At 46.1% G+C, this 24,797-nt stretch overlaps 1 protein-coding gene across 2 annotated transcripts in view; it reads right to left on the reverse strand.

Moving 5' to 3' along the window:
• Nucleotides 1-23,816, reverse strand: part of kazna (kazrin, periplakin interacting protein a) — a 231,593-nt gene extending 207,777 nt beyond the window's left edge. The window contains exon 1 of one of the 2 annotated variants that reach the window (XM_036988141.2): nucleotides 23,152-23,816. In XM_036988141.2, coding sequence (XP_036844036.1) covers nucleotides 23,152-23,353 — 202 coding nt within the window. In that variant the 5' untranslated portion in view covers nucleotides 23,354-23,816. The remainder of the gene's footprint in view (nucleotides 1-23,151) is intronic. The other variant, XM_036988140.2, reaches the window with a different exon arrangement.
• Between the last annotated feature and the right edge of the window lie 981 nt (nucleotides 23,817-24,797).

A 24,797-nucleotide genomic window follows, 5' to 3' on the forward strand; every position in this document is an offset into this window, starting at 1 on the left:
GATCTAGTATTTCATGCAGCAGATATACAACAAGTACATTTGGGTTCTAAGTAGAACCATATAGGGTTCTTCGGTTTGTCCCCATAGGGAAACCTTTTTGGTGCTTGTTAGAACCCTTTGCAGTTCTTCATAGAACCCCCCTGTAAATAGTTATAGTTAGAACCCTCTATCAAGGGTTCTTCCTATAACCCTCTACAAAGGTTCTACCAAGATCCCTTTTGTAAACTAAAGGTTATTTCTAGAACTCTCTATGATAACTCTCTACTCTCTCCACATCAGGCTTGCAAATCACGTTATTCTGGCTTATAGAGTGGGAAACACAGGTTGCATCTCTTACTGTTCAGTTGAGGGATCATTTGAGAGTTAATCTGCTTAGTTTGTTTGAGTTGTTTCTAAGAACCAACAATGTTTATGGTCTTCACAGGGAATCCCAAATCTTAATGTGGGTCATCGAAAACAGATTTTGGGAGCCTCTGTATTAATGACTCCATATTGATGTGTAATTTGTTCTAAGCTATCATAGTCTAAGGGTATTTAAACAAGCATGGCGGTGACAAATTCAGCAGTTTCCCATGGCAAGGTCCAGGAACTGACCCCAGGGGAGAAAGGTCACGTGGCTTGGGGTCAAGTGGGCTCAACAGACGTCTGTTGGTTTCCCCACAGATGCATCGACCCCAGAGTAACGTACTTCTCTGTCAGCTAAACCTTGACAAAACGTGTATAACCACACTTTAAATGGTTAAATGCTGTCAAATAATCAATCCAATTAAAGATGCATACACACAAAGATCATACTGCATATCAGAATCAAAATACCATACGTCTTAACAAAAAATACTACGAATGAATCTAATACAAAGGCTAAAGTAGAATGGTATGGCTGTGGAAGTGGAAGTCTAGGCTTGTTCCTACATGGGGCCTTGTCTGTGCAGCGTTGTTTATCTCCCAATCAATAATATGAAAGACGATGAGAAGACACGTTCTGAAGCCAAGAACAAGCTTCTATTAGTTATACGAGACAGTTGACACCTTAGGTTGGCACGTGTGCTCCCATATTTTGACTTGCGTCAGCTTTGTCCGAGCAACAGCCAATCTCCAGCGAAGACATTCACGGAGAGAAAACAAAGTGGAAAGACGAGATGAAAAGATTAGTCACCTCCTGTAAATATTGAACTTCAGCTCTTTGACGGCATCATGTTCGGCACAGCTATTTTGGTTTGATTTAATTTTGAGGGGAAGTGTTTCTCTGTTACTTTGTGCTACTAAGTTAATACTAATTGATATTGTCACCATTGGTAAAACAGTTTATCCCAGATCTCAAAAAGAAATGAACATCAGGACTGTGGGTTCGACTCCCAAGGCAACCTATACATGTACGTAAAAATGTGTGCATACATGTATGCATGGATAAAAGCATCTGGTAAATGGCCCCAAATGGCAATTCTCCAATTAAATACTTCCTAGGATACATAGAATAAAATGAGGGTTGAGTACAGCCTCTCTTAACAGCAGTCTCTAACATGCATTTTAAAGCAGAGACAAGTCCTCTTTACAACTTTCTAAACCACACTGAAGCTTTTAAACAACATGCAATTCAAAATATTTCACCTGAGAGATATACTGAACAAAAATATAAGTGCAACATGCAACAATTTCTAAGCTTTTACTAAGTTACAGTTCATATAAGTCAATCAGTCAATTGAAATTAATTCATTAAGCCATAATCTATGGATTTCACTTGACTGGGAACACAGATATGCATCTGTTGGTCACAGATACCTTTAAAAAAGGTAGGGATGTGGATCAGAAAACCAGCCAGTATCTGGTGTGACCACCATTTGCCTTAATGCAACGTGACACATCTCCTTTGCATAGAGTTCATCGGGCTGTTGAGTGTTGCGTGTTGAATGTTGTCCCACTCCTTTTCAATGACTGTGCGAAGTTGCTGGATATTGCTGTCAATCCAGAGCATCCCAAACATGTTGAGACATTTTCAGCTTCCAGGAAATGTATACAGATCCTTACGACATTGGGCCATGCATTATCATGCTGAAATGATGGCTTGGTGGCGGTGGATGAATGGCACGACATAGGGCCTCAGGATCTCGTCACGGTTTCTCTGTGCATTCAAATTACCACAGATAAAATGCAATAGTGTTAATTGTATGTAGCTTATGCCTACCCATACCATAACCCCACCGCCACAATGCTGCACTCTCTTCACAACGTTTACATCAGCAAACTGCTCACTCACACAACGCCATACACGTGGTCTGCGGTTGTGAGGCCAGTTGGACGAATTGCCAAATTCTCTTCTTATGGTATCGCGGGCTCCCTCAAAACTTGAGACATCTGTGGCGTTGTGTAAAAAAACTGCACCCTAGCACAAAATGCTCACTAACAGAGATGTAAACAAATTTGTGCACAAAAGTTTTGAGCTTTTTTTTCTGGAACATTTCTGGGATCTTTTATTTCAGCTCATGAAACATGGGACCAACACTGCATGTTGTGTTTATATTTTGGTTCAGTGTGGATGAGGTATATCATTAAATTGTCAAAGAAGAACTAGACCTTTTGTTGTTGATTGTTTTTACATAATTTCCTGTGTTCTAGATTCTGTCTGTCATGTCTGGTTGGAGATAGACACTTCTTAATACAGGGCATACCACCCCACAGATGGTAGCACAGCTCTACGTTGGCTGAGATGAGAGCAGTCATGTTTGTGTGTGTATCAATGTGTGCATGTGGGTGTACTGTATGTAATATATTTGGATGTGTGTATCTGCATCCGTGTGTGTATGACTCCCGTCTCTGTCAGTGTGACACCGGAGCTTTGATAACACACACACACACACACACACACATCATCTCTCTAACCTCGCCCTTTCCCCCCCATGTCCCCCCTCGCCACCCCCTCTTCCCTCTCCCGCCCTCCCTCTTCTCAACCCATCCTCTTCATACAATATGTCATCCCACACGCCCATCCAAGCTGCTGGAGGCGTTATCCAATTTGTCTCCTGCTTCAGAGGGTCGGGCTCATGCCCACCGCTTTGAGGCCTCCCTCTCCTCCTCTTGTGATGTCCCGTGCCCATCCAACCCGTCTTACCCTGTCACATGGCTCTGAGCAGGGCCAGTCTGTGCCAGCGGGCTGCCATGGCACCTGATTGCAGTGCCCTGCTGCCACCCAGCCCTGCCCAATCTGCATCTCTGTGCCACCCGCCGCCAGCTGGCCCACCAGCCTGCTCATGTCACTGATGGATAGGCAACCGTGATCCACACACACATTCACAGCCGGAGCGGACGGTTTAAACGTAACACATGGAGGAAGTGTGCATATTTGGTACAGCAGAAAGAGCAATAGGATATCTATGTATGTGTGTGTATGTCTTGGAAGACAACCAAAGCGTCAGGTCCGACCAAGCGGCAGATGGTAACTGACATAGACCCATCCACATTGGTATAACAGAACACCACTCCGACAGTCTTCTTACCTGATCAGACAAACACCCTCAAAATCTCGCTTTTCTATTGTCTGCACATCCATTATCTCACTGCTGAAGCCTACAGTATCTACAGAGGAACAGAATTAGAATGTAGAAGCTCCACAAACAAAAACAGAAAGACATGCTGTCCTCCCTTGTTATTGGTAAAGGTGAGAGTTTAGAATTTCTTTGTGGTATGATCTTGGACCCTCTGTAACCTTCTCACTTACCATTATTCACGATTCATTCAGGATTATCTGTAATCATGGTAGCATCCACATTAATATATTCTATTCTTATTTACAATCAAAGAAACACAATACATGATTTACTATTCATTTCTATTGGGCAAAAAATATATCTGAAACACAATCAAAACCAACTGGAAAAGAATCCAACAAGTTTGTCACAAGCTTGACGTAGTCATTGTGTGCTAGGAATATGGGACCAAATATTACCAAATACTTGACTATTTTATTTATAAGAATATTTAGGGGTGTCAATAATTTTGACAATAATCAAATATATTACATGTTAAACAAATTCTCTTTCTCTGAGAAATTGTATTGGTATAAATAATGCAATTCCCAAAATGTGAGCATACAATGTAGCTCAGAATTTGAATGATTTATTTTATACGTTCATAATTGCTCATCTTTATCAATGGTGTCACTCATTTCACGTACTGGTCCCTAATGGGATTTTTGGCTTGACCCCTGTCTTGTTCATGAGCCGTGCTCCTTAGACAGAGTTTAATTTAGGATCCTAGTCAGGGGGTACATGTGTAACCCAAGAGGTTGGGGTATTTTGGGCCGAGGAAGGCGAATGGAATTACTGCACCGCAATCAAGACCATACAATCGCCACATGAAATTTCTCCAGTTATAGTTCAGCTTACTGTTTCAGTTGGACAATTTTTTATATTTTTCTTTTTCTATCCAGCCAATTCAAACATTTGTAAAATACAGCGATACGGTTTAAATTTGAATATGTATGACAGTGAATCTTGTTCATAAAACCATCTCCCACACTTTTTTTTCACTCCAAATCTCCACCTCTCCTCTCTCTGTGCCTAATGCCTTGTCTGGAATGTTGCACTTACGTCACCGTTCCGATGGTGACGTATGTCTAGCGTGTGTGTGTGTGTGTGTGTGTGTGTGATTTCTGCTTATGTTTGTGGACCTTCCAACTTCCCCTGTTATTGGTAATGGTGAGAGGTTAGCATGTCTTTGGGGGATGATATTTGACCCTCTAACTTTCTCATGATTATCCGTAATCATAGTAACAGCCACATTTATGTCTTACAGTGCCTTGCGAAACTATTCGGCCCCCTTGAACTTTGCGACCTTTTGCCACATTTCAGGCTTCAAACATAAAGATATAAAACTGTATTTTTTTGTGAAGAATCAACAACAAGTGGGACACAATCATGAAGTGGAATGACATTTATTGGATATTTCAAACTTTTTTAACAGATCAAAAACTGAAAAATTGGGCGTGCAAAATTATTCAGCACCTTTACTTTCAGTGCAGCAAACTCTCTCCAGAAGTTCAGTGAGGATCTCTGAATGATCCAATGTTGACCTAAATGACTAATGATGATAAATACAATCCACCTGTGTGTAATCAAGTCTCCGTATAAATGCACCTGCACTGTGATAGTCTCAGAGGTCCGTTAAAAGCGCAGAGAGCATCATGAAGAACAAGGAACACACCAGGCAGGTTGTGAAGAAGTTTAAAGCCGGATTTGGATACAAAAATATTTCCCAAGCTTTAAACATCCCAAGGAGCACTGTGCACGCAATAATATTGAAATGGAAGGAGTATCAGACCACTGCAAATCTACCAAGACCTGGCCGTCCCTCTAAACTTTCAGCTCATACAAGGAGAAGACTGATCAGAGATGCAGCCAAGAGGCCCATGATCACTCTGGATGAACTGCAGAGATCTACAGCTGAGGTGGGAGACTCTGTCCATAGGACAACAATCAGTCGTATATTGCACAAATCTGGCCTTTATGGAAGAGTGGCAAGAAGAAAGCCATTTCTTAAAGATATCCATAAAAAGTGTCGTTTAAAGTTTGCCACAAGCCACCTGGGAGACACACCAAACATGTGGAAGAAGGTGCTCTGGTCAGATGAAACCAAAATTGAACTTTTTGGCAACAATGCAAAACGTTATGTTTGGCGTAAAAGCAACACAGCTGAACACACCATCCCCACTGTCAAACATGGTGGTGGCAGCATCATGGTTTGGGCCTGCTTTTCTTCAGCAGGGACAGGAAAGATGGTTAAAATTGATGGGAAGATGGATGGAGCCAAATACAGTACCATTCTGGAAGAAAACCTGATGGAGTTTGCAAAAGACCTGAGACTGGGACGGAGATTTGTCTTCCAACAAGACAATGATCCAAAACATAAAGCAAAATCTACAATGGAATGGTTCAAAAATAAACATATCCAGGTGTTAGAATGGCCAAGTCAAAGTCCAGACCTGAATCCAATCGAGAATCTGTGGAAAGAACTGAAAACTGCTGTTCACAAATGCTCTCCATCCAACCTCACTGAGCTCGAGCTGTTTTGCAAGGAGGAATGGGAAAAAATGTCAGTCTCTCGATGTGCAAAACTGATAGAGACATACCCCAAGCAACTTACAGCTGTAATCGCAGCAAAAGGTGGCGCTACAAAGTATTAACTTAAGGGGGCTGAATAATTTTGCACGCCCAATTTTTCAGTTTTTGATTTGTTAAAAAAGTTTGAAATATCCAATAAATGTTGTTCCACTTCATGATTGTGTCCCACTTGTTGTTGATTCTTCACAAAAAAATACAGTTTTATATCTTTATGTTTGAAGCCTGAAATGTGGCAAAAGGTCGCAAAGTTCAAGGGGGCCGAATACTTTCGCAAGGCACTGTACTCGCTCACCGAGGCAGCGTATATGCTGTGGCTTGTTACGCTGAGGCTTATTGTCTGAGGCTACCCGAAACATATCCCAGTGCACGTGATCGTGTCAGCAGGCCCACCTGCTTTTGTGCGGGCTTGTTTTCTGTTCGTCTAGGTTGGTTGCGTGATACTTTCGCAAGGCACTGTATATATAATAAAAGTGCTAATGCTAAACTTTATGAGTACTTTATTTATAAGAATCTCCAGGGGTGTCAATCATTTTGACCCTTACCTTTTTGAGAGAGAAATATTACTAAACAAAAATCTCAAACAAAATCTCTTTCTCTGAACAATTGTATTAGTATAAAATAATATAACCACATTTTTGAAGAATACAATATACAGTTGAAGTCGGAAGTTTACATACACCTTAGCCAAATACATTTAAACTCAGTTTTTCACAATTCCTGCCATTTAACCCTAGTAAAAATTCCCTGTCTTAGGTCAGTTAGGATCACCACTTTATTTTAAGAATAAGGGTTGAGGTCAGGGCTTTGTGATGGCCACTCCAATACCTTGACATTGTTGTCCTTAAGCCATTTTGCCACAACTTTGGAAGTATGCTTGGGATCATTGTCCATTTGGAAGACCCGTTTGCGACCAAGCTTTAACTTCCGGACTGATGTCTGAAATGTTGCTTCAATATATCCACATAGTTTTCCTCCCTCATGATGCCATCTATTTTGGGAAGTGCACCAGTCCCTCCTGCAGCAAAGCACCAGCACAACATGATGCTGCCACCCCCGTGCTTCATGGTTGGGATGGTGTTCTTCGGCTTGCAAGCCCCCCCCTTTTCCTCCAAACACAACGATGGTCATTATGGCCAAACATCTTCTTCCTTGCTGAGCAGTCTTTCAGGTTATGTCGATATAGGACTCTTTTTACTGTGGATATAGATACTTTTGTACCTATTTCCTCCAGCATCTTCACAAGGTACTTTGCTGTTGTTCTGAGGTTGATTTGTATTTTTCGCACCAAAGTATGTTCATCTCAGAATGTGTCTCCTTCCTGAGCGGTATGACTGCTGCATGGTTCATTGGTGTTTATACTTGCGTATTATTGTTTGTACAGATGAATGTGGTACCTTCAGGCATTTGGAAATTGCTCCCAAGGATGAACCAGACTTGTGGAGGTCAACAATTTTTTTTCTGAAGCCTTGGCTGATTTCTCTTATTTTCCCATGATGTCAAGCAAAGAGGCACTGAGTTTGAAGGTAGGCCTTGAAATACATCCGCAGGTACACCTCCAATTGACTCAAATTATGTCAATTAGCCTATCAGAAGCCATGACATAATTTTCTGGAATTTTCCAAGCTGTTTAAAGGCACAGTCAACTTAGTGTATGTGAACTTCTGACCCACTGGAATTGTGATACAGTAAATTATAAGTGAAATAATCTGTCTGTAAACAATTGTTGGAAAAATTACTTGTGTCATGCACAAAGTAGATGTCCTAACCGACTTGCCAAAACTATTGTTTGTTAACAAGAAATTTGTGGATTGGTTGAAAAACAAGTTTTAATGACTCCAACCTAAGTGTATGTAAACCTCCGACTTCAACTGTAGATCAATATTTTATTTTATATAGTCATTATTAATCATCTTTATCAACGGTGTGAATAATTACAACCCCAGTATACTTCATAATAAACTGGACGAATGTGGGAAAAACACACTGGCTTCATTCTTAGCTCATGTTCATTTGGCACCAAACTGATAAAAAAACTAAAAAACTTGGAGACTACCTGTAATTGTCTAATAAAATATGCAAATGTTAGTTTTCTGTTGCAAACACTTTCTGTTGTGTGCCCCTAATGAACATTACCCAGGAAATGTTGCAATGTGACTATAGTGGAAAAAAGCAGGGGCACTGCTGACTCTTACCGCACAACATTGCATTGCTTCTCATGTAATTCTAACCAATGACAGTGCAGGACTAGTGACCTGTCCAGGGTGTGTACATCAAGCTGCCTCACGCAACAGAAACAGAAGATATGCTCCTGCCCCATGGGCCATTATAGCTCAGACAAGGTTTACTTATTGTGCAAGGACAATACATTTTTTACAAATCCCATAGGAAATCCCATACATGCATACAGTGACATTAAAGTCATCAAAATTGCTCACTAAACACACACACACACACACACACACACACACACACACACACACACACACACACACACACACACACACTGATGCCCTCTAGACTGTACAGCTCAGACTAGCAAATGTCCTGTTCCACCCAGAGACCTCAGTGAGCAGAAGGACATAGACAGAAATCACATCCGTTAAGCAACTGCCCCAGAAATGAGAATGGAACAGAGGAAAATGCCATTTCATCATCGGCCCGCTGCCACAGGAGATCTTCTCCCTGCACCTCATCTTGAATAATTGCTGTGGTGACAATATCCCCAGCCCTGCAGCAGACACACACACCATCAGCTCACATCATTCCCAAAACACTGGGGGGTTGGCTGCCACATGCTTCTCTATATCTCCCATCTCAGCCCATTATTTCAGTAATACCCATTCTCTTGGCTATGAGTGGCTTCTTTAGGAGAGTCTTATGGTGCAGAAGCAATAGCATTCAATTGGTGCTGTCCTGATATAGCCCTAAATAACATCCTGTCCTCTTTCCTTGTCCCCTTTCCTTGTCTCTTAAAGCTGTTTCAAGCCCTTTTAGATTGGTGATCATGAAGTTAGTAAAGACTAGGAGGGTAATTGAAGATTTTTGGCTAGGCCATTAGCAAACATCTTTAAATGGAGGCTATCTAAGAATTAATGTAGAAGCTTATTGTTTTAATCAGAGCAATTCTTCACAATGAATTAATCCTTTCATCAAATGAATGAGGGTTTTAATGATTTGTTGCCAGTCGTTTAGCCGATGATACAGTTGGGAAAAACATGGTCCGTTGAGTGATAGCATAGCCTAACAGTGCCATCCTCCTTCAAGCTACTTTCTCCAGGAAATAAAGGGACTTTTCACTTAGTGAGGGAATTTGCACCCCTCCCCCCCCCCCCCGCTAGGCAGTTGCAGTTAATGGCAGCGGAATATGTGCAACAACATCACTGATTACCAAGCACAGGCGGACTGCGCAAAGGCCATCTGTCCCGGACTAGGAGAAAGCCATCAGTGATCAGCTGTTACATCCGACAGCTGAAGGACAGAGGGCCAATCGACACACTGGAGACCTCTGGGCCTCATTAACGTAAATAATATGTTAATATAACCAACTCAAAACATCTGAGACCTGGAGGACCTTTACTCACTGAAGCCCCTCAAATACCGTTTCTGAATACACTGTAACAAACCCACAACACATGTCAGAGAAGGGTGGGCAGATGTGTGTGTGTGTGTGTGTGTGTGTGTGTGTGTGTGTGTGTGTGTGTGTGTGTGTGTGTATGTGTGTGTTGCCCACATGCGTGTGTGTGTGATCGCCCCGCTGTGATTAGTTGTCTAATGAACCCACTGCAGGTGTGCCATGGCCTTCTGGTGATTGGGCACTTTCTCCAGTCCTACTCAATAATCCATGGATTGGGGATGCGGAGAATTACTGGATGTGTCACTCAGAGAAATGTACACACTCAATAACCAAGCATATGCTTCACATACACACATACACAAGCTTACCTTAAAATGTAAATGAAGATTCTCATGCAAGTAATAAGAAAAACATAATCAACATATATTTTCTAATGCTTTTAATCCTACCATTTTGGACTGTTCCATTGAAACACAATTTCCGATAGGTAATCATTTCCTCTTTAGGTTCATTATGTAATGTATGTTAATGCGGTCAGCATCAGGAGAGTTATAACGCAGTCAACATCAGGAGAGTTATAATTCAGTCAACATCAGGAGAGTTATAATTCAGTCAACATCAGGAGAGTTATAACGCAGTCAACATCAGGAGAGTTATAATTCAGTCAGCATCAGGAGAGTTATAATGCAGTCAGCATCAGGAGAGTTATAATTCAGTCAACATCAGGAGAGTTATAATTCAGTCAACATCAGGAGAGTTATAATTCAGTCAGCATCAGGAGAGTTATAACGCAGTCAGCATCAGGAGAGTTATAATTCAGTCAGTATCAGGAGAGTTATAATGCAATCAGCATCAGGAGAGTTATAACGCAGTCAGCATCAGGAGAGTTATAATGCAGTCAACATCAGGAGAGTTATAATTCAGTCAACATCAGGAGAGTTATAATTCAGTCAGCATCAGGAGAGTTATAATGCAGTCAGCATCAGGAGAGTTATAATTCAGTCAGCATCAGGAGAGTTATAATTCAGTCAACATCAGGAGAGTTATAATGCAGTCAACATCAGGAGAGATATAATGCAGTCAGCATCAGGAGAGTTATAATTCAGTCAGCATCAGCAGAGTTATAACACAGTCAGCATCAGGAGAGTTATAACGCAGTCAGCATCAGGAGAGTTATAATGCAGTCAACATCAGGAGAGTTATAACGCAGTCAACATCAGGAGAGTTATAATGCAGTCAGCATCAGGAGAGTTATAATGCAGTCAGCATCAGGAGAGTTATAATGCAGTCAACATCAGGAGAGTTATAATTCAGTCAGCATCAGGAGAGTTATAATGCAGTCAGCATCAGGAGAGATATAATGCAGTCAACATCAGGAGAGTTATAATTCAGTCAACATCAGGAGAGTTATAACGCAGTAGCTATCAGACATTTACAGTTCTTGCATTTTCAATAGAGCTGTTGAGGGCTATTTTTTGTGAGCCTCCATCTGGTTTATAACAGTTTAAAGTAAATGGCTATAAAACGCACCATAAAATGTTGAAACCTAAAGAGGACAATATAAATGTCCTGTGCAAGTCACAAGTCACAGTCATTAAATTCATCAGCAACTATTTAGCCAAAAACATCCAAACTTCATCAATACCGGAACTAATTTGAGTCTGTGCTTTTTGAACAGAAGGAGCTTCTTCAATATACAGTAGGTAGTACAATAAAATATACAAATGCCAGCTACATCATTGCTTTCATGCAGCGCCGGAAACGTTGGAGCCAATCAAGCACAAAGATTGCCAGCAGACAAAAGCTCCCATAGAGTAGTGGAATTGAACATCCTCTTACATATTGACAGTGCTGGACTATTAACAATACATAATCAAATATATATAGTGCTTTATCATACTCTCAAAGTTTAGATGGGCTTCATGGCCAAACCTGTGCCTGGAATCAACTGTCGCATTCTGCACCTAACTCTGATAAGACTGTGATAAAGCCATGCTCGTTCCAAAGGCCATAGGGAAGTTGAGTTAAACGCCAGATAGGCGGGCCAAATTTTAGTCCAGTGGGCCGGTCTAACTTGGGTTTTTTTCAAGAAAGTATTATTATTTGGCTAATAATGGTGGCCTCTAGAAAAAAAAATGGGCCAGTGTTGGGGCCTCTAGAAAAAGAAATGGGCCAGTGTTGGGGCCTCAAGGGAAGGAATGGGCCAGTGTTGGGGCTCAAGGGAAGGAATGGGCCAGTGTTGGGGTCTCAAGGGAAGGAATGGGCCAGTGTTGGGGCCTCAAGGGAAGGAATGGGCAAGTGTTGGGATCTCAAGGGAAGGAATGGGCCAGGGTTGGGGCCTCAAGGGAAGGAATGGGCCAGTGTTGGGGCCTCAAGGGAAGGAATGGGCCAGTCTTGGGGCCTCAAGGGAAGGAATGGGCCAGTGTTGGGGCCTCAAGGGAAGAAATGGGCCAGTGATGGGGTCTCAAGGGAAGGAATGGGCCAGTGTTGAGGCCTCAAGGGAAGGAATGGGCCAGTCTTGGGGCCTCAAGGGAAGGAATGGGCCAGTGTTGGGGCCTTAAGGAAAGGAATGGGCCTGTGTTGGGGTCTCAAGGGAAGGAATGGGCCAGTGTTGGGGCCTCAAGGGAAGGAATGGGCCAGTGTTGGGGTCTCAAGGGAAGGAATGGGCCAGTGTTGGGGTCTCAAGGGAAGGAATGGGCCAGTGTTGGGGCCTCTAGAAAAAAAAATGGGCCAGTGTTGGGGCCTCAAGGGAAGGAATGGGCCAGTGTTGGGGCCTCAAAGGAAGGAATGGGCCAGTGTTGGGGTCTCAAGGGAAGGAATGGGCCAGTGTTGGGGCCTCAAGGGAAGGAATGGGCCAGTGTTGGGATCTCAAGGGAAGGAATGGGCCAGGGTTGGGACCTCAAGGGAAGGAATGGGCCAGTCTTGGGGCCTCAAGGGAAGGAATGGGCCAGTGTTGGGGTCTCAAGGGAAGGACTGGGCCAGTGTTGGGGCCTCAAGGGAAGGAATGTGCCAGTGTTGGGGTCTCAAAGGAAGGAACGGGCCAGTGTTGGGGTCTCAAGGGAAGGAATGGGCCAGTGTTGGGGTCTCAAGGGAAGGAATGGGCCAGTGTTGGGGCCTCAAGGGAAGGAATGGGCCAGTGTTGGGGTCTCAAGGGAAGGAATGGGCCAGTGTTGGGGTCTCAAGGGAAGGAATGGGCCAGTGTTGGGCCCACATTCTGCACCTAACTCTGTCGCATTCTGCACCTAACTCTGATAAGACTGTGATAAAGCCATGCTCGTTCCAAAGGCCATAGGGAAGTTGAGTTAAACGCCAGATAGGCGGACCAAATTTTAGTCCAGTGGGCCGGTCTAAATTGTTTTTTTTTCAAGAAAGTATTATTATTTGGCTAATAATGGTGGCCTCTAGAAAAAAAATGGGCCAGTGTTGGGGCCTCTAGAAAAAGAAATGGGCCAGTGTTGGGGCCTCAAGGGAAGGAATGGGCCAGTGTTGGGGTCTCAAGGGAAGGAATGGGCCAGTGTTGGGGCCTCTAGAAAAAAAATGGGCCAGTGTTGGGGCCTCAAGGGAAGGAATGGGCCAGTGTTGGGGCTCAAGGGAAGGAATGGGCCAGTGTTGGGGCCTCAAGGGAAGGAATGGGCCAGTGTTGGGGCCTCAAGAGAAGGAATGGGCCAGTGTTGGGGCCTCAAGGGAAGGAATGGGCCAGTGTTGGGGTCTCAAGGGAAGGAATGGGCCAGTGTTGGGGCCTCAAGGGAAGGAATGGGCCAGTCTTGGGGCCTCAAGGGAAGGAATCGGCCAGTGTTGGGGCCTCAAGGGAAGGAATGGGCCAGTGATGGGGTCTCAAGGGAAGGAATGGGCCAATGTTGGGGCCTCAAGGGAAGGAATGGGCCAGTCTTGGGGCCTCAAGGGAAGGAATGGGCCAGTGTTGGGGTCTCAAGGGAAGGAATGGGCCTGTGTTGGGGTCTCAAGGGAAGGAATGGGCCAGTGTTGGGGCCTCAAGGGAAGGAATGGGCCAGTGTTGGGGTCTCAAGGGAAGGAATGGGCCAGTGTTGGGGTCTCAAGGGAAGGAATGGGCCAGTGTTGGGGCCTCTAGAAAAAAAAATGGGCCAGTGTTGGGGCCTCAAGGGAAGGAATGGGCCAGTGTTGGGATCTCAAGGGAAGGAATGGGCCAGGGTTGGGGATTCAAGGGAAGGAATGGGCCAGTCTTGGGGCCTCAAGGGAAGGAATGGGCCAGTGTTGGGGTCTCAAGTGAAGGACTGGGCCAGTGTTGGGGCCTCAAGGGAAGGAACGTGCCAGTGTTGGGGTCTCAAGGGAAGGAACGGGCCAGTGTTGGGGTCTCAAGGGAAGGAATGGGCCAGTGTTGGGGTCTCAAGGGAAGGAATGGGCCAGTGTTGGGGCCTCAAGGGAAGGAATGGGCCAGTGTTGGGGTCTCAAGGGAAGGAATGGGCCAGTGTTGGGGTCTCAAGGGAAGGAATGGGCCAGTGTTGGGGCCTCTAAAAAAATGGGCCAGTGTTGGGGCCTCAAGGAAAGGAATGGGCCAGTGTTGGGGCCTCAAGGGAAGGAATGGGCCAGTGTTGGGGTCTCAAGGGAAGGAATGGGCCAGTGTTTTGGCCTCAAGGGAAGGAATTTGCCAGGGTTCGGGTTTCAAGGGAAGGAATGGGCCAGTGTTGGGGTCTCAAGGGAAGGAATGGGCCAGTCGTGGGGCCTCAAGGGAAGGAATGGGCCAGTGTTGGGGTCTCAAGGGAAGGACTGGGCCAGTGTTGGGGCCTCAAGGGAAGGAATGGGCCAGTGTTGGGGACTCAAGGGAAGGAACGGGCCAGTGTTGGGGCCTCAAGGGAAGGAATGGGCCAGTCTTGGGGCCTCAAGGGAAGGAATGTGCCAGTGTTGGGGTCTCAAGGGAAGGAATGGGCCAGTTTTGGGGCCTCAAGGGAAAGAATGGGCCAGTGTTGGGGCCTCAAGGGAAGGAATGGGCCAGTGATGGGGTTTCAAGGGAAGGAATGGGCCAGTCTTGGGGCCTCAAGGGAAGGTATGTGCCAGTGTTGGGGCCTCAAGGGAAGGAATGGGCCTGTGTTGGGGTCTCAAGGGAAGGAATGGGCCAGTGTTGTGGCCTCAAGGGAAGGAATGGGCCAGTGTTGGGGTCTCAAGGGAAGGAATGGGCCAGTGTTGGGGTCTCAAGGGAAGGAATGGGCCAGTGTTGGGGCCTCTAAAAAAATGGGCCAGTGTTGGGGCCTCAAGGGAAGGAATGGGCCAGTGTTGGGGCCTCAAGGGAAGGAATGGGCCAGTGTTGGGGTCTCAAGGGAAGGACTGGGCCAGTGTTGGGGCCTCAAGGGAAGGAATGGGCCAGTGTTGGGGACTCAAGGGAAGGAACGGGCCAGTGTTGGGGCCTCAAGGGAAGGAATGGGCCAGTCTTGGGGCCTCAAGGGAAGGAATGTGCCAGTGTTGGGGTCTCAAGGGAAGGAATGGGCCAGTTTTGGGGCCTCAAGGGAAAGAATGGGCCAGTGTTGGGGCCTCAAGGGAAGGAATGGGCCAGTGATGGGGTTTCAAGGGAAGGAATGGGCCAGTCTTGGGGCCTCAAGGGAAGGTATGGGCCAGTGTTGGGGCCTCAAGGGAAGGAATGGGCCTGTGTTGGGGTCTCAAGGGAAGGAATGGGCCAGTGTTGGGGCCTCTAGAAAAAAATGGGCCAGTGTTGGGGCCTCAAGGGAAGGAATGGGCCAGTGTTGGGGTCTCAAGGGAAGGAATGGGCCAGTGTTGTGGCCTCAAGGGAAGGAATGGGCCAGTGTTGGGGTCTCAAGGGAAGGAATGGGCCAGTGTTGGGGCCTCTAGAAAAAAAAATGGGCCAGTATTGGGGCCTCAAGGAAAGGAATGGGCCAGTGTTGGGGCCTCAAGGGAAGGAATGGGCCAGTGTTGGGGCCTCTAGAAAAAAAATGAGCCAGTGTTGGGGCCTCAAGGGAAGGAACGGGCCAGTGTTGGGGCTCAAGGGAAGGAACGGGCCAGTGTGGGGGCCTCAAGGGAAGGAATGGGCCAGTGTTGGGGTCTCAAGGGATGGAATGGGCCAGTGTTGGGGCCTCAAGGGAAGGAATGGGCCAGTCTTGGGGCCTCAAGAGAAGGAATGGGCCAGTGTTGGGGTCTCAAGGGAAGGACTGGGCCAGTGTTGGGGCCTCAAGGGAAGGAATGGGCATGTGTTGGGGTCTCAAGGGAAGAAATGGGCCAGTGTTGGGGCCTCAAGGGAAGGAATGGGCCAGTGTTGGGGCCTCTAGAAAAAAATGGGCCAGTGTTTTGGCCTCAAGGGAAGGAATTGGCCAGTGTTGGGGTCTCAAGGGAAGGAATGGGCCAGTGTTGTGGCCTCAAGGGAAGGAATGGGCCAGTGTTGGGGTCTCAAGGGAAGGAATGGGCCAGTGTTGGGGCCTCTAGAAAAAAAATGGGCCAGTATTGGGGTCTCAAGGGAAGAAATGGGCCAGTGTTGGGGCCTCAAGGGAAGGAATGGGCCAGTTTTGGGGTCTCAAGGGAAGGAATGGGCCAGTGTTGGGGCCTCAAGGGAAGGAATGGGCCAGTGTTGGGGTCTCAAGGGAAGAAATGGGCCAGTGTTCAGGTCTCAAGGGAAGGAATGGGCCAGTGTTGGGGCCTCAAGGGAAGGAATGGGCCAGTGTTGGGGCCTCAAGGGAAGGAATGGGCCATTGTTGGGTTCTCAAGGGAAGGACTGGGCCAGTGTTGGGGCCTCAAGGGAAGGAATGGGCCAGTGTTGGGGCCTCTAGAAAAAAAATGGGCCAGTATTGGGGTCTGAAGGGAAGAAATGGGCCAGTGTTGGGGCCTCAAGGGAAGGAATGGGCCAGTGTTGGGGTCTCAAGGGAAGGAATGGGCCAGTGTTGGAGACTCAAGGGAAGGAATGGGCCAGTGTTGGGGTCTCAAGGGAAGAAATGGGCCAGTGTTCAGGTCTCAAGGGAAGGAATGGGCCAGTGTTGGGGCCTCAAGGGAAGGAATGGGCCAGTGTTGGGGCCTCAAGGGAAGGAATGGGCCTGTGTTGGGGTCTCAAGGGAAGGAATGGGCCAGTGTTGGGGCCTCTAGAAAAAAAATGGGCCAGTGTTGGGGCCTCAAGGGAAGGAATGGGCCAGTGTTGGGGCTCAAGGGAAGGAACGGGCCAGTGTTGGGGCCTCAAGGGAAGGAATGGGCCAGTGTTCGGGCCTCAAGGGAAGGAATGGGCCTGTGTTGGGGTCTCAAGGGAAGGAATGGGCCAGTGTTGGGGTCTCAAGGGATGGAATGGGCCAGTGTTGGGGCCTCAAGGGAAGGAATGGGCCAGTCTTGGGGCCTCTAGGGAAGGAATGGGCCAGTGTTGGGGTCTCAAGGGAAGGACTGGGCCAGTGTTGGGGCCTCAAGGGAAGGATTGGGCCAGTGTTGGGGTCTCAAGGGAAGAAATGGGCCAGTGTTGGGGCCTCAAGGGAAGGAATGGGCCAGTGTTGGGGTCTCAAGGGAAGGAATGGGCCAGTGTTGGGGCCTCAAGGGAAGGAATGGGCCAGTGTTGGGGTCTCAAGGGAAGAAATGGGCCAGTGTTGGGGCCTCAAGAGAAGAAATGGGCCAGTGTTGGGGCCTCAAGGGAAGGAATGGGCCAGTGTTCAGGTCTCAAGGGAAGGAATGGGCCAGTGTTGGGGCCTCAAGGGAAGGAATGGGCCAGTGTTGGGGCCTCAAGGGAAGGAATGGGCCAGTGTTGGGGTCTCAAGGGAAGGACTGGGCCAGTGTTGGGGCCTCAAGGGAAGGAATGGGCCAGTGTTGGGGTCTCAAGGGAAGGAATGGGCCAGTCTTGGGGCCTCAAGGGAAGGAATGGGCCATTGTTTGGTTCTCAAGGGAAGGAATGGGCCAGTCTTGGGGCCTCAAGGGAAGGAATGGGCCAGTGTTGGGGCCTCAAGGGAAGGAACGGGCCAGTGTTGGGTTCTCAAGGGAAGGAACGGGCCAGTGTTGGGGTCTCAAAACGGAAGGAACGGGCCAGTGTTGGGGTCTCAAGGGAAGGAATGGGCCAGTGTGTTCGAAATGCATTGGCCGATTCCTGGTCCCAGTTCATCCCGTGCTCATTCTCTCTGCTACAGTCAATACCTATTTGGAAAATGCTGTGCGTACTACAGTGCTGAACTGACGAGCACCTGTTTTCACAGCGCCAGTTGAACATTAAAGGTCAACTAATGATGAGGTCCTAAAAATGTGTAAAAATTACATGTTTCCTGATTTTAAATACATGTCTATAATTTACCAGTGTAAAAGACATGGATACGGATTTGAACTTCACAGTTACAAAACCGTAGCATATTATGTAACTGTATTAAGTACTGAACGAGTAAAATCATTAAACACCATTTAAAGTACATTAGAGAATCTGAGTTTACGGTTGTAATAATGTTTTAAAAATACTTTCCAGACATCACTGTTGCCAGTTAATGTGTGTCTCTTACTCATTTGATGCAAACACAGTCCCCTCAATAGGAAATACTGCTGACATTTAAAACAGCCGTGACAAAAGACATTTCAAAAATTGCATTTGCAATTGAAGAGGATTCCAGAGCGGTGGAGAAAAACTATCTGACGTTTTGAAAGAGGCAGGATTTAAAAGCCTCATTTCAAATGACTTTTTCGATGGGGATGCATCCTTGTCTGGAATGTGTTAAAATATATTTCAAGATAACGAGCGCCAGCGTATATGTACTTACTATGTATTCCATTGAGTATATACAGTTTATTATAAACCGGGTAGTTCAAGCCCTGAATACTGATTGGCTGAAAGCCATGGTATATCAGACCGTATACTGTACCATGAGTAAATGTATTTTTACTGTTTTAATTATAACCAGTTTATAATAGCAATAAAGGCTCCTCTGGGGTTTGTGGTATATGGCCAGCTAACGTTGCATCGTCCTATAAACAGCTCTTAGCCGTAGTATATTGGCCATATACCACACCCCCTCGTGTCTTGCTTAATTATACACCTATAGAGGGATGGCAGATGCTATTACTTATAAATGTGTACACAGGTGCACAAAAGAACAAAATAGACATCTCCACTCTTCTCCTCAATGTTTATGCTGTGGACTCTCTCCAGGATGTGTTGCTTTTCACAGAATGAAGCCCTGCTGTGAATAGCGGTGCTCTGTACTCGCATAGAAATCACACTTACTCAGAGAGCAACACAATCTCAGTGAAACAGCATGCTAGCCAACGCTACTGGACACCAATATTGGTGTGTGCGTGTGTGTACATGTGTGCGTGTGTGTGTAAATGCGTATGTGTGCGTGTGTGCATGCGTATGTGTGCTTTAGAGTATGAAAGGTAAGAAGACGTCAAACACGCTGCACAGTCAGTCAAGCAACAACCAATTAAAACCTCTTTCAACCAATCACCCTTCTCTCTCTGATGTATCTGTCAGGTTAATTACAGTATAGCAGCTAATGCTAACACCGTTAGCAATTACAATAACTTTTTTCACTAAATTTCCTATAGCCTGTTGCTGCCTACGCTTCATGTTTCACTAAGCACAGCGGGGCCAGCTATCATTAGAATCATGTTAAATAACCAATGAACAATGAAAAGAAAGCCTTTTCGTGAGCAGAATAGCAGCTCTATAGTATTAGCATTAGCATCTACCATTGATCCTCTACAGAGACACCCACTCCTCTACACTAAATGATTTAATACGCCTTATTCTGCTTTGATCACCTTCTAGGAAGATGAAAATGTCTTTGCACTGTTTCTTTATTTATCTTCAAGATATGCTCTACTCCGTTCCTCAAGATGACTAATTGCCGTGGCAACATGTACAAGTATTTAATGAGTTTCCGATTCACATTAAGAAATAGTTGGCAAGATATTTTTTCAAAGCAGGCTGGCTATGAATCACAAGGAAGTCCATCGTCACAGCCTATCAGAGCAAAGGCTTGAACAACACTGAGATGGTGTCATACGGTCGAGTGAATATTTATTCAGTCCGCATTTATTCGGGGGGGTTTAGTCAAAAATGCCATGCTTGAAAACGCTTGAAAAGCTACAATCAAGGCAGACATACACCGAAGTTCTGAGAAACGTTTCTGAAAGAAACTTTGACAAGAAGTTTAGGTACAATCATGTGTGCGGGAGTTCTATATATTTTTGTTTTATTGTACCCCAGAGAACCTCCAGCAGGTTATTCAGAGAGCAGGCGAGGCAGAGTATAGTGAACCAGGGCAAGGTGCCCGTGAATGCTCTTCCAGCTACTAAGCAGCCAGGCAGCCGACCCAAATTAGTCCAATGACGTCTTGAGGGAGGCAACCCCCCCCCCCCAGGTGTGTGAGTGAGTGAGTGAGTGAGTGAGTGAGTGAGTGAGTGAGTGAGTGAGTGAGTGAGTGAGTGAGTGAGTGAGTGAGTGAGTGAGTGAGTGAGTGAGTGAGTGAGTGAGTGAGTGAGTGAGTGTGTGTGTGTGTGTGTGTGTGTGTGTGCGTGCATGTGCATGTGTCTGCGTCCGTGCACATGTTTGTGCATATATACATACAGATCTTAACACATATTAGGTTGGGTTGGCGCTCCCCCTTGGGTTGTGCCGTGGCGGAGAACTTTGTGGGCTATACTCGGCCTTGTCTCAGGATGGTAAGTTGGTGGTTGAAGTTATCCCTCTAGTGGTGTGGGGGCTGTGCTCTGGCAAAGTGGGTGGGGTTATATCCTGCCCGTTTGGCCCTGTCCGGGGCTATCATCGGATGAGGCCACAATGTCTCCTGACCCCTCCTGTCTCAGCCTCCAGTATTTATGCTGCAGCAGTTTATGTGTCGGGGGGCTAGGGTCAGTCTTTTATATCTGGAGTATTTCTCCTGTCTTATCCGGTGTCCTGTGTGAAATTAAGTATGCTCTCTCTAATTCTCTCTTTCTCTCTTTCTTTCATTCTCTCTCTCAGTGGACCTGAGCCCTAGGACCATGCCTCAGGACTACCTGGCATGATGACTCCTTGCTGTCCCCGGTCCACCTGGCCGTGCTGCTGCTCCAGTTTCAACTGTTCTGCCTGCGGCTATGGAACCCTGACCTGTTCACCGGACGTGCTACCTGTCCCAGACCTGCTGTTTTCAACACTCTAGAGACAGCAGGAGCGGTAGAGATTCTCTCAATGATCGGCTATGAAAAGTCAACTGACATTTACTCCTGAGGTGCTGACTTGTTGCACCCTCGACAACTACTGTGATTATTATTATTTGACCATGCTGGTCATTTATGAACATTTGAACATCTTGGCCATGTTCTGTAATAATCCCCACCCGGCACAGCCAGAAGAGGACTGGTCACCCCTCATAGCCTGGTTTTGGCCTTTCTAGGGAGTTTTTCAGAGCAACCATGCTTCTACACCTGCATTGCTTGCTGTTTGGGGTTTTAGGCTGGGTTTCTGTACAGCACTTTGATATATCAGCTGATGTAAGAAGGGCTATATAAATACATTTGATTTGATTAAGTCCTTATGATTCCAGGTTCATTATATGTATCACTACACTCACCGTTGTTCGGCATAGAATATCCACATTTGTATGATACTGTATGTGTATGGAATTGGAGGACCCATGCAAAGGTGGCAGTGTGCAGTAGTGAATCCCCAGGCGCTAGCTGGCTAGCAGGGTTGTCACAGTGAACAAACAGTCTCCCCGACACACTTCCTTCCCCACTGCGATAACTAGTGATGAATTAAACCCCCTGGCATTGTTCTTTTTACACAACTCACCAACCAATGTTCATAACTCAGGCTGGGAAGAGAGGATTATAGGAAGATTGGAGGAGAACAAGAGAGGGCAAGGGAAGAGTTAAGACACAGAGACACCAGTCCATGTACACAATATTATCGCCCCCTTCAACAGTAATACTCAATCAAATTAACTAAAACCATTTAATTGTCCCGCACATGGAGACGTTTTTAACTGCTATACAAGATTTTAACAGGAATTCCGAAAGGTATTGTTTAATTGTGAGTAAAATCCCCAGTAATCATATTTCTGTTTAATAAATGAGCATGCTTGTGGTCTCTCAGCTGAGCAGTGAAGAGACATTCCCATTCAAGTCAATTGGAGTCCATTTCTATGGTGAGGCCTCTATGAGGGAGGGTGACATCACCATTTAAACTCGCCCGGCGGAATGCTTGTTGTCACTTTCAGAGGCACCTTTCTCCCACTCACACACACACACACACACACACACACACACACACACACACGCATGTATTCCTCTCCCTCCCACACACACAGATCCACCTCACACACACACACACACGAGCTGGCAGAAATAACTGAATAACAAAGTGACAGCAGAGTCCATTCAAAACAATGCTGACACACGACCAAAGCATTCCAGGCTGGCGCAGAGGAGTCTGTGTCAACGGGTGTGTGCCTCGCCACTGCCAGAGTGTACACACACGCACACGCACACGCACACACACACACACACACACACACACACACACACACACACACACACACACACACACAGACACAGACACAGACACACACACACACACACACACACACACACACACACACACACACACACACACACACACACACACACACACACACACACACCACCCACACACGGTGAGTAAACTTTGATCAAAACTTCAGGCAATGAAAAATAAAGACTTGTTCCATTGAATAGCCAAAATATTAATGCAGGACAATGAAGACACATTTTTCACCATGTAACAGACTTTGTCTTTCAGTTCACTAAGATTTTGGGAACTGGCTGTGACTGCGAGTGGAAAGTCTGACCTACAGAACACTGCCAAAAGCATGATGGAACATATTCCTTCAGGGAGAGTTCATTGCTACTGTAGCTTCCAGGCAAGGAAACAGCAGGAGCGTGTGTGTTCGAGGGGTGGATGGGACATAGCAACGCACCCACATGCTCTCAACACAGCCACACCGTAAACAAAGCCAAGATAGGGCAAACACACACACATTCTGCAGCATGGGCAGCCATTCAAACAGTACTTGGAAACAATAACCCTCAGCAACCCTCACAACCCCCCCCCCCCCCTTGCACCAGAGTGAGAGATCCATTGCCAAGCTTGGGGAATGTATTGAACCAGCTAGAGTGCCACCACTACCCCTCCAAAGTGCACCACTCCTGCTCTCCAGGGTTCAAATGGAGGGGTTAATTATTTAACACTGAGGGGACCTACTGAAGCACAGGGGGAGATGTGAGTGGACATCAAACAGTGGAAGGACCCCCACTCCTCTCTCTGGTCCATCCCATTTGTAGCCAACTGTCACTCCTTCCTTCTCCCCCTCAAACACCAACATTACACACACATACTATAAATCCTCAAAGGCACAGACACTCTCTCTTAAACTGCGAGTCAAGGCTTTTTCACCCATATAAGCACACACACACACACAAACACACACACGTGAAGCAGCATACAGATGAGACAATTACACACACACTCATTCTCTTCCTTCTCTCACACACTCTCTCTCGGTCCGTCTCTGTTACCATGGTGGTGGTGGTGGTGGTGGCGGATGTGTTGTTGTTGGTGGTTCTCTATTGGGGGGTCACGCTCCCGGTCTGCGGCCCCCAGCTCGGCCAGCCTGCGGCTGGTGGCCGTCAGCTCAGAGCGCAGGTTGGTCACCTCCTGGCTGGCCGACTGGACTGCTCCTTCGATCCTCTGGGCCAGCTGCTTGTCGTCATCCATCATTTTCAGGATTTTGGCCTGAGGAGGGAATCCAAACAGGAGGGTGTCATGCTGTTGTCAAGTTGACCATGTCCAGGAACAAAATGAAACTGTATCGTGTTTTCGGTTGTATTCCTCCGCACTGCTTTACTAGACTATTTTCTTAAGAAAAAACTGCGAGTAAAATCCTTCAGAAGCAGTGTGTCCTTTTCCTCAAATTAGCTAAGGGGAAATGTTCTGTGTAACTGTTATCCTCTGTGGTGCATGTGCGAGTGTGACTGTGTGTGTGTGTGTGTGTGTGTGTGAGAGAGAGAGAGAGAGAGTTCTTTAACAGAATGAGATAGAGAGTGTGTGTGTGAGAGAGAGAGAGGAACAGAGAGAGGAAGAGAAAGAGTGTGTCTGTGAGAGAGAGAGAGCAGGCACTCCCTCTGTGAAATGTGCTCCCTGCAGCTGACTGCTGAAAGGACACAGAGCACTGGGAGATGACAAGTACCTTTTTAAATGGACTGTACCAAGTCCAGGGAAACCATGGGGGGGGGGGGGGGGGGGGGTAGTGCTGCTGCATGGACTTTTGGTGTCAGCCGCATGGACTTTTCCCTTACGAGGTTTTAGCTCGTTGTCTCTGACAGTATAGAAAAGCAGAATTCACATCTGCTACGGCCTAAATCCTTGTGAGTGAATCTGGTGAGAGAATAATTTCTTGAAGAAGGAAAAATAAATATAGGGTGGACAACAAAGAGCATTGCATAGTCACCACTTCCCAAACGAATTCTCCTTACTCAGGCTGAGGCTTTGTCTGGTGTAGCTTGCAGCTGGCTTTTGTCCTGCAGTGTTAATGTGTCAGTGTCACAGTCCTCTGGATCTCATGTGTTAGTGGCTGAGTGAGCATGACTAGAAGCGTATTAATTGGGGCAAAATATAGAATGTGTTCGATAGAAATGTACTGTGTAAATCTGACATGATTATTTTCTAATAAATAATAACTTTAAAAAAAAAATGTACATGAAATATTGATCTCTAAAGGACAGAGAAACATGTACTGTATGTTACGATACATTTCTATAAGAAAGATCCATAGGAATGTTTTCCTGGAGAAGCCTCTGCTCTCTCGCTTTCCCCCACTTCCTTATATCCTTCTCTTCGCCTCGCCACATTCTACCCCTAATTTCTTCCGTTCATTTAAGCGAGGAATAAAATACTACAAATACAGGAAACAGCTGCAATGACTAAACACCTGCTTCTGAGGTCTGAGGGTAATTGATCATGTTGAAAAGAACAAACATCAGCATTTTTTCCCTTCCAATGCAACAGAGTTCGTACATACAGTACAGTGCATCACACATTTGATCAACATATCTGCAGCAAATGTGTCAAAAGAAGTTGTGTTTTGCAGATTGCAGCTTCAAACGTTCCATTTCAGTCACAACTGTAACTTAAGATATTTTGATTGATTTGCTTTTAAATGCTT

Source organism: Oncorhynchus mykiss, chromosome 9 (genome assembly GCF_057628025.1).
Source record: "Oncorhynchus mykiss isolate SJ-2025 chromosome 9, ASM5762802v1, whole genome shotgun sequence".
In the NCBI taxonomy this organism is placed as follows: domain Eukaryota; kingdom Metazoa; phylum Chordata; class Actinopteri; order Salmoniformes; family Salmonidae; genus Oncorhynchus; species Oncorhynchus mykiss.